Genomic DNA, 10,700 nt, shown 5'->3' on the forward strand with positions numbered 1-10,700 from the left:
CACATGAAAGCGATGGACCCCATGACCAAAGAAACCCTAAAATCGTACAGATTTCTTTAATCTGGTTATTCATTCAGTAAACAGTTGAGTACCCCATATGCTCAATTGGCCATCCCTGACTGTCTCTTTTATTTTGGTTCTTTCATAATTAAATGTCCCATTTTTACATCTCTAATTACAGTTTGACAGAGTTTAATCAGAAGGAAATACCTATTTTTGTATGCTTTCTTTATCATTGTCTTTTTCCCTAAATAGTTCTAAAAAGGAATTGGGGTAGCATATGTTGAGTAAAAGGCACTTAAGGATTAACTAACTCAGGGCTATTGATTTTTGTAAAAAACCATTGCTGGAATTGTCCACAGAGCTCATAAATCGAAGGTCAAATATACATTTGATTCTATGTTAAGACCGTGTAGTTGCTTTAAATCAAAACTGCCTAATTTAAGATTGGAATAGAGCCATGATGTCACAAAAGGCACAGCGATTCAGTCGTGCAACAGTCCTGAGGCTTTATTAGGGGGAAGGGGTATGCAGGGCCAGTATATGATGTCATTCAGATATATTTTCCTTGCAGCCGTTGTTTTTAAGTTTGTCATTGCAAATGAGCCTAAAGGTTCCTAAATTTAGGAGAGTCAACCTGATAATTGTTCGATCCCAGGTTGACTACAGCAGCAGGCAGGCAGAAAAGAAGCAAGAAACTGAGAGCGTGTGAGCGCGCCCAGAGAAAGGCTCTATCTGCCATTAATTTCCTGGGTGGCCTCAGGCAGATCACTTTGCTCATCTCGTCTGTGGAGGCTGGACGCTCCAGTGCCTTCGGGGGCTTAACCAGGTGAATGTAGCGCATGCGTGGGCCCAGGTGGGGGCTAGAGCAGCCTCGGTACCTGTGTTGTGAGGGCGTGAGTGTCCTATGAAACTGGGCGCCAGGACCCGTGCATCCAACACTGTTTCAGGAGAAGCCAGAACTCAAGACATTTTTCTCTTCCAACTTTTGGAAGCTGGCAGCTAATTTAGGTGTTTAAAAAAGTAGTATGTTTGAAAATGTGGCAGCATACGAAGTTAGTGAGGCTAACTATGATCGTGGCGGAACCGAGTAGCACAGGCCCCGTGGAGGAGAATTGGGGTATATCTAGCAAAATTACATTTGAAGGCATCCTGTAATCCAGCAGTCCTCCTTCCAGAAATCTATTCCCAAGATACAGCAACAAAAATGCAGTAAGTGTGGTGCTAGTCTTATAGTAATAATCGTCACAATGTATAGATATATATTGTATATAGAAATATTTTATTAATATATATTATGTATAAATTCTATAAATAATATATAGAAATACATAGAAATATACAATATAGAGAAACAGCCGAAATGTCAATAAACAGGAAGCTCTTTGAATGAACCGTGGCATATCCACATAATGGAATACCATGAAGCAGTAGAAACAACTCAAGAGTATCTCTGTGTACTACTGGGACGGGTGGGGAGAGAAGTAGATAAAAGTGTGCAACACTGTGGTTCTCAAAGTGTGCTCCCTAGACCAGCAGCACCAGCATCACCTGGGAACTTGTTAGGATGCAGATCCTCAGACCCACAGCCAACTTACGGAATCAGAAACTCTGGGAATGCAACCCAGTAATCTCTGTTTAACAAGCTCTCCACGTAGTTGTGACATATACTCAGGTTTGAGAATCACTGACAAATAATTTGCTTTTATTTATCTAGAAATGTGGAAGGACATGCCTATATTTAAATGTAAATCTTAAAAAAAAAAAAAGGATAAACTAAATATAACACCGTATGTTAACTACACTGGTATTAACTTTTTTTAAAAAAAAAAGAATCAACTGTGAAATTAAAAATTGGTCGCCGATAGGGATGGAGGGAGAGACTAGTGTGGAAAGGAACCGAAGCTAGACTTCTTTGAATACGCGTTTTCTTACAGAGTTGACCTTGAACCCATGTAAATATTTTACATAGTTATAAGACAAAATGAAAGTTAAAAAAGCAGTCTCCAAAAATGAAAACAAAATGAAATGATGAGCCTCTGGATAGAGCCAATCTGTGGCATGATCACACGAAGGAAATTCCAGTTGATTTTAAAATCGACTGTGGAGAAAATGCAGCAAATACATTTTTAACTGTTTTCGATAATGATATCAAATGTGCTGGTGTTGGTATTGTTCTGTTGAAATTGAGTGTATTGTGGGATACAACAAGGTGTTTATGTCAGTATCATTGACCTAGAATTGGTAAAAGGCAGAAAATACGAAGAATGATGCTAATTAAAAATGCTCCAATCCTGAATCCGAATTGCCAGGTTGAACCAAGGATGTATTTTATCTTTAAAAAACACCATATTCCTAGCTCTGTCCACCAAAAAGGCCTGGAAATAACGATGAATACAGTAGCAAGACCATTTCTGATGCCCAGACTATGGTCTCCAAATACTAATTCCTACCAAAAGGAATCCGGGCTCCATGAAGGATGAGTCTGGGGCAGGAAAGGTACAGGATGATCCGGAACGTCTTATCATTCCAGAAAACAAGGTAGCTGTTGGAGGCTGTAGGTCAGGTCACGAATGCTAAAGGAGAGGCTCCTGCTGGCCAAAGATGGGACATTTCAGCATCAGTGAGGATAATTAATTAAAAACAGCTGAAACTCATTAGATATGTTTCTGTTCATGAATTCACAGTGATCGAAAAGCTCAAAGTGGTGGCCTTTGCAGGATGCTAGAGAGCCAACGCCTCATCCTGAAAAATAGGGAAAATTATCAAGCATCCATCCTGCCTTTTCCATACAAACTACAAACTGCGGGGTAACCGTTAACATAAGGAAGTTCCTTTTTTGGAAGGACTCTGGCTAACAAATGAAGGAATCATAGAACCAGAAATACCACCATTTGGCAGCTCCTAATGAATTAATAAATCATACAATAATCACCATTGGTGGTTAACATCACAAAGAGAAAGACAGCCGGACACCCTGTGCCTCCTGATGGAAGTAAAATACAATTAGGACGTATTCATGCCAAACCATGGAACATAAGCCTGTTCAGGCTTCCCCTAAACCACATGAGTGCAGGGGGCAGGGAGACACATGAAAGAAAACCGTAGGGACATAACCAGCAAGACAGGCCATGAGAAACTCTCTAGGACACACAGTCTGGTTTCTTCAACTAAATTACAAGGGCGGGGGCGGGGGGTGGGGAGATAAAAGGGGAGCTTATAGATTAAAAGATCTTAAGAGGTATCAACCAGTTGCCTTGTGTAGTTACTTGGGTTCCAAATCAGATAGGCCAACTATTTTTAAAAAGAAAATTAAGAAGATGGGAGATTTGAAGAGTGACGGCTGAACATTCATGATAGTTTGGGATTACTTACATGTGATGATGGCACTGTGGTGATGCTTCTTTTTAAAAGTCTTTACATTAGAGATGTATACTGAAATATTTACAAGTGGAATGATCCTATGTCTAGAATTTGCTTCAGAGTGGTAGGGAAGTAGGTGGCTATAAACCATGAGTTAATATCCAGGTCAGGTGATGGATGCTTGGAGATTCCTTACACTGTCCTCTCCACTTATTTATAAATATGTTTGAGACTTTCTATAATAAAAAATTTACATCTAATCCTCATCAAGCGAGCAGAAAGGATTCTAAGTAGACATTTCTTTTAAATAGGAAAAACAATTAATTAATGTATTAAAATGACCCCCCCAAAACAAAGAAAAGAAAAAGTCACTGTCTTCCAGTCACATATAAATCCAGCCTTGGGGCGCCTGGGTGGCTCAGTCGGTTGAGCGTCCGACTTCGGCTCGGGTCATGATCTCATGGCTGGTGGGTTCGAGCCCCGCGTTGGGCTCTGTGCTGATGGCTCAGAGCCTGGAGCCTGCTTTGGATTCTGGGTCTCCCTCTCCCTCTGCCCCTCCCCCGCTCATGCTCTGTCTCTCTCTCTCAAAAATAAATAATAAACGTTAAAAAAAATCTCAAATTGGGGCGCCTGGGTGGCTCAGTCGGTTAAGCGTCCGGCTTCAGCTCAGGTCATGATCTCACGGTCCGTGAGTTCGAGCCCCGTGTCGGTCTCTGTGCTGACGGCTCGGAGCCTGGAGCCTGCTTCAGATTCTGTGTCTCCCTCTCTCTCTGCCCCTCCCCTGCTCATGCTCTGTCTCTCTGTGTCTCAAAAATGAATACATTAAAAAAATTTTCTTAATCCACCCTAAAGTAGTTTCAAAGTAAAAAGGGCAGAATATGAAATACCACCCAAATAATGCAATGTCTCTTTTAAATAATATAATTCCATTTTAGAGTTTACAAGAACTGATAATTCATTGGCCTTGAATTACTCAGACTGAAAGTTTTACAGTCAAAAGTTTAAAAACCCAGGTTTTTGCTCTCTCACCTGCCCATCTGCATCCCTCTTTCCCTTGGCAATGTAGGGGAAAATTGTGAAAGACTTTGAAACCGACCACAAAGATTGCTGGGTGCCTCCACTAGGAAAGAATTTTCCAATTCACCCTTCTAACTTATACGACTCAGTAGACTCTGCATCTCTCATTGTCTTCGAACTATCTTCTAACTCTAAATTTTTGATAACTGATAACAACGTCAGTGATTGTTGACCACAGACATGCAAATGAAAACTGTCCCATAGAGGGACATTGGATTTCTTTACCCTATAGAAGAAAGCAGTTTGGTATCTGTTTGTAAATTCCTATCCGCATTCCCGTTGACCTACGCGCAAAGCTTGTGTTTATCCTTAAATCCAGTTACCATAGCTTACTGCTTTCCTCACCGAGCAGTAGGTTAAATAAAATCTTTGACACTGTTCATTCTATATTTGCATGGAAGTCATGGTTTTACCTTTTAAACAAAATACTGTACGAGCGAGAAAGATTGACTTAATATTTCTCAATGTTTGGTAATATGACTAGACATTTGAAAGCCCAAGAAAGAAACTAGGGCACCGGGAATGTGGTGTCGGGAAAAGGCAAGGACCCCACATTGGTGAGTCAGACACTTGATGCATTTGAGGCATTGCTACCATGCTGGTGCGAACAGAAAAGTCGGCTTGAACCCTGCTCTCAGATAATTTCCGGTTTAGTAGAAAAGAGGGGGGATCTGGTAGCTCCACAGGCGTGACGTGAACACAACATGGCCCCTACTTTGTAGGAACTCACAGTCTGGAGTGGGAGACACAGATTCCGAGGAAATGACACTACCACTTGGTAAATGCTACGAGAGATTTGGGTGTCACAGAACCCCAGCATAGGAGCAGTTAGCTTGGCTAGCGCTCTGGAAAGGCTCCTTGGAGGAAATAAAGCCTAAGTTCAGTGTCAAAGGATGCGTGGTGGCTGCGAGGTGGCTGCGAGGTGGGACAGTGGGTGGGGACAACTGTATACACAAGGGCTTGAGAGCGCAGTTTTCTTGTGCCCTGCACGTACTTCCCCGTGTTCTTACCACCATAATTAGATGATATTCTGTTTCTCTTTCACATTGCACATCTACTGGGAGGACTAGGAGTGCCTGAGGCAGAAACCTCATTTTCCTCCTCTTCCTTTTTGCCTTCAGAGTCACCTAACACAGCAGGTGCTCAGTAAGTGTCTCTTGAACCCAGATGAGTTCGAGTTGATTCTAGGTATGAAACAAGGTAGATAAAAAAGACATAGATGATTGCCACAGGGGCTCAGACAGGCCCGCGTGACGACAGAGCCAGATTTACAAGTATGAATGATGTTTCTTTTTATCGTTTTTAAACGAATGGTGATGCCTGTGCTTTTCTTTCTTTCTTTCTTTCTTTTTTTTTTTTTTTTTTTTTTTTTGCCTATAAAAGTCTCTTTTGTTTCCTTGCAGAGTGAAGAGTTCCACATTTACACGCAGTACTGCACTAACTATCCAAGGTACACGCTGGGAATATACCACAGGACATTCCTGCACTTGCATACTGTTTCAGGGCGAGGGGTCCGACGTATGCTGGTGTTAGGCGTCCTGAACCTGGCCGTGCACCGGGTGCCCTTGGGGAGTCTCCACAGCGTGCTGACAATGGATTACGGGCTACCCAGATATCCATCCATTCGGCTCTGGGACTCCCAGCAGAGCCAGTGGGAGGGAAAGTGTGAAAGACCGTGAAGGAGACCAAAAAGGTTGCGAGGTGTCCTTCCGTGGAAACCTAAGCAAACCTGTTGTGTTTGGCTATGATTCTTGTCCGTTGACCCTCCTGTACGTGTGCCGTGTTTTGAAAAATTTGGGATGTGCTGAGAATGAGTTTATATAATCTAGCTGGGGATAGAATATGTTATATCTTTGCCATATAATTTCTAAGAACTATGTAAAAAGGCCTCCCATCTCACTGGATCTTGGCTTTCGTTTCGTTTACCCTGGAAGCCACACAGGAGGGTAGTGCAGGGAGCGCCACACGAACACTAGAGTGACCATTTCAGTGAGGGAGGCCGACCGAAGACCCTGGGTCACGCTGTTGGCATTTCTTTTTTCAGCAAAAGACTTGTACTGAGCATTTATTGAGTCCTAATCATTGTGTGAAGTGCTATCAATGCAACGTGTCGTTGGATTTAACCTTCATGATAATCCAGAGATGCCAAGGGATTCAAGAAAGGCAAAGCATCCATCACAGCGCCAGGCGCATAACAGGTTCTCAACAATTGCTAGCGCATAATCACCCCTGCCCCAACCCAATGTAAGGATGGAGAAACTGAGGCTCCGATAGGTTTATTGCCTTCGCAGGGCCACGTAACTGACGGGCGGCCCAGCTAGAATCCGAATCGAGGTTTCCCCAACCTCAGACCCAAAGCTACTACATCCTTGTGAAGTTTCTGAAGGTTTGTGATTCTCCCCACCCCTGTGCCTTTTTGCCACTTCCCCACGTGATCAGCAGAACTTGATGGGCGTTATCGTGGGGGACGAGCCAGGAAGATAAGAGCTACGTGCCCTGTCGCCTCTCTCGGTGGAGACATGTCCCTAAGGATGACGTGGTTGGCCGGATCCACCTAGAAGAGAAGCCAGCAGGCTGAGCCCCTAGTACTGCTGCAGCAAGGAAGAACAAATGGAAACCCTGTTCAGATGTGGCCCCGGAAAGCCAGTCCGGACAGGGGCGCCTGGGTGGCTCAGTCGGTTAAGCGTCCGACTTTGGCTCAGGTCATGATCTCACGGTTTGTGAGTTGGAGCCCCGCGTGGGGCTCTGTGCTGACAGTGTGGAGCCTGCTTAGGCTTCTCTGTCTCCCTCTCTGTCTGCCCCTCCACCACTCACACTCCGTCTCTCAAAAATAAATAAAAATTGAAAAATTTAAGGAAAAAAAAAAAAAAAAAGAAAGCCAGTGTGGATTAAAAGGCATGAAGCCTGGGACTGAGATTTATGTACAAATACTTTCCATTGAAGGAGTTTAGTCTCCCTCTCTAGACATGGGTCAAGGTATTGTGCTGCAGTGGTTTATTTGGTTAGCGCCCAACTGTGCATTGGCCAGGTTTCCCTAAAAACCAAACAAAAAACACCAAAACCCACATGTCAGCTCATACATTTGTCACCATATCCTTATGAGCAGACACACGCAGTTTACACAGTTTCACGTGAGCAAGCCTCTCTCCTATGGTATTTGTTTCCACCTCTGTGCTGAAGGTAGCAGAAAATTGTAGAATGCCCCAACTAAATCCCGAGGACCGCAAGCTAAAAACCGGCATGGTACCACACCCCAATCCAGAGAAATCACAGAATCGGCCCCCAACTTCTCCACTAAACTCCTAACCAAGGGAAGGGGGGTGGGGACAGCATTCGAACTCTGAAGCATCAGCACATTTCTGGACACAATTATCAGGATGAGAGATACTAGAGGGGCTTGTTGGGGGGCAGGTGTGTAAATTTCATCATAAACATGTCATTCAAAGAAATAACATCTGAATTTGTAGTTTGGGAAGTTTATATTAAGATTTTTCTGACTTAGCAGTAAGAAAGGAAAGTACAGAATAAAGGCCGCTTTTTCTATACGAGGCTGCTTCAGGGTCAAAGGACAGGCAAAATCATTTGAGCAAGGACACAGATTTTAAGAGCCTGTCATTCATGGAGCATGGTCCCAAGCTCCGTGTGTATTGGCTGGAGATAGGAGCTAATATCCCTTGCCTTCTAGCAAATGTTATGTTTTTTTCAGCGTCAAACTCCACTAAATGCAATCATGCAATAGCGTGTTAGAGAAGACCAAATGAGTGAATACAAATTAATGGAGTCCAGACTCGTGGTATGTACTAGAAGCTAAAGGTACAGGAAAAAGAGGAATAGGAAGTCCCCTTGAGGAGAGTTTAGAACGGTTTCCTGGAGGAAGTGTTTTTTTTTTCTTTTTGGGTTTTGTATATATCTTTTTTTCTTATTTTATATCTTTGACTTTGACGAAGGAAAGAGACACGTTAGCAGAGAGATGCTCGACAGGCAGGCTCAGTGAGGCAGGCGCATCTGGCTCTTGCCCAATCGTGTGGTTTTCATATCCCTAGAAAAAGATTTCCTCTTGTCCCCTCGTCTCCAATCAGTTTGCTGTCTGAGGCCCCAGGTTTCCGTTCCCCTGTCTTAACAAGCGAAGAGTGCTGAGTGTTTCAGCCCACCTGACAACATTTCTTCTCCCTTCGGATCCAAGCTGGGGATATTAAATGTCGCCGGCACACCTTGACAGATGTCCACCTTCTTCATACCCATCACGCCCCAATAGTTTCATCTTGAAGAGACACAAGCCCTCCCTCCTTTCCCCGGCAAGGGGTGCAGGCCCTGTCGGGTCATTGTCCTCAGATGTCTGCCTGTGCCCTGAATCTGGAGTTTGGTGCACTCAGAATTGGTTGCAGGTATCCTGTCTGTGGGTAAGAGCTCAAGCCTTCATATGGCCAAAGGGCAACTGGGCAACTGGTTCTGCCTCTGAAGAACCTTAGAAAAAACCCTTGGCTACATGATAAAGAATAGTTTTGAAATCTCCACTTATGTGGGAAATAAACCCGTTTGAACAGATACTTCTCAAAGCAGATGGGCACAAAAGTGATTCTAATAGGTTGATTCGGACCTCCATTTCACTTCCTTCCAAGGAGTCTTGTTTTGTTGTTTGGCTCTAATTTTCTAAATTAATCCTGAAAACATGACTGACTTGGGGAGAAAGGGGCTGAAATTACTTCCACCTGCTTTCTTCTCAGTTATGAGAACATAAGATTTTAATTTACTTGTGTGTGTGACTCCAGAAGCCCACTAGCTTTTATGTATAAGGTAGGAACACTGTTTCAACTAGTCCTTTGGGATGTTGGGGGCGGGGTCTACTTAATTACCTTTTGGGGGGCTGGGACGCAGACGGAACTCTGACCTGCTTTCCTAGTACACTGAGGGAGGCACACTCCCTAAGAGAGGAGGTTCTCTAGCTGTTTCAGAAGCTGTCATTAGAGGGATCTGTTCAAAGGGAGGTTAACCCGTGGGCCACAGCCTCCAACGATCTGCAGGGAGTATCATACGGTTTGTACATGATACAAAGGCAACCAGCAAAAGGGGTGACAAATGTCCGGCTCGGGGCTGGATCTGCTGAAGAAAGAGCTCCTTTTTCTTGGTACATTTTCTTTTTTTTTTTTTTTTTTTTTTTAAATTTTTTTTTCAACGTTTTTTATTTATTTTTGGGACAGAGAGAGACAGAGCATGAACGGGGGAGGGGCAGAGAGAGAGAGGGAGACACAGAATCGGAAACAGGCTCCAGGCTCCGAGCCATCAGCCCAGAGCCTGACGCGGGGCTCGAACTCACAGACCGCGAGATCGTGACCTGGCTGAAGTCGGACGCTTAACCGACTGCACCACCCAGGCGCCCCGGTACATTTTCTTTAAAAAAACAAATTTTGTTTAATGTTTTTTATTTTTGAGAGAGAGAGAGAGTACGAGCAGGAGACGGGCAGAGAGAGAGATCGGGAGACACAGAATCCGAAGAAGGCTCCAGAGTCTGAGCTGTCAGAGCCCAACTCAGGGCTCGAGCTTGTGAACTGTGAGATCATGACCTGAGCCAAAGTCGGACCCTTAACCAACTGAGCCAGGAGCCCCCCATAGTGCCTTTTTCTCATCCATCCACCCCAAGAGATACCTTTTTCTAATCCGTCCAGAGGCACTTTGGTCTAGCTATAGCTCTGTTGCTACCCTACCTGTTTTAGGCCATTTACACTTACGTTCGCCATTAAAACTTGAGTACCTGGGGCACCTGGGTAGTTCAGTCAGTGAAGCGTCCGACTCTTGGTTTCTACTCAGGTCATGATCTCACAGTTCACGAGTTTGGGCCCCGCATCGGGCTCTGTGCTGACCGTGCAGAGCCTGCTTGGGATCCTCTCTCTCCCTCTCTCTCAAAATAAATAAATAATCTTACCAATACATTACAACTTGAAGAACTCGTCTTACCATTACAACTCGGGTGAAAATATATATTCTTGTTGCAGATCAGTGGCTGTGCTAACAGAGTGCCTGCGGAACAAGATGCTGGCCAAATTCTTCAGGGAACGTCAGGAAACTTTGAAACACTCACTGCCTCTGGGCTCCTATCTCTTGAAACCAGTTCAGCGGATTCTCAAGTATCATCTCCTTTTGCATGTAAGTTTCTGCCCACACTTGAATACCTTCCAAGGGATGGGGATTTGGCGTATATATATTAAGTCGAGGCGGGGGGGGGGGAAATATCAGAAAAGGCTGTGGACATATGGAAACATTTT

The 10,700-nt window shown here is 44.1% G+C and overlaps 1 protein-coding gene across 4 annotated transcripts in view; it reads left to right on the forward strand.

Moving 5' to 3' along the window:
* Window positions 1–10,700, forward strand: part of PLEKHG1 (pleckstrin homology and RhoGEF domain containing G1) — a 229,913-nt gene that overhangs the window by 183,288 nt on the left and 35,925 nt on the right. For all 4 annotated transcript variants that reach the window (XM_078447461.2, XM_078447462.2, XM_078447460.2 and 1 more), the window contains 2 exons: window positions 5,844–5,890; window positions 10,431–10,581. In XM_078447461.2, the coding sequence (XP_078303587.2) occupies window positions 5,844–5,890; window positions 10,431–10,581 (198 nt within the window). The remainder of the gene's footprint in view (window positions 1–5,843; window positions 5,891–10,430; window positions 10,582–10,700) is intronic.

Source organism: Panthera onca, chromosome B2 (assembly GCF_046562875.1).
Source record: "Panthera onca isolate mPanOnc1 chromosome B2, mPanOnc1 haplotype 2, whole genome shotgun sequence".
Taxonomy (NCBI): Eukaryota; Metazoa; Chordata; class Mammalia; order Carnivora; family Felidae; genus Panthera; species Panthera onca.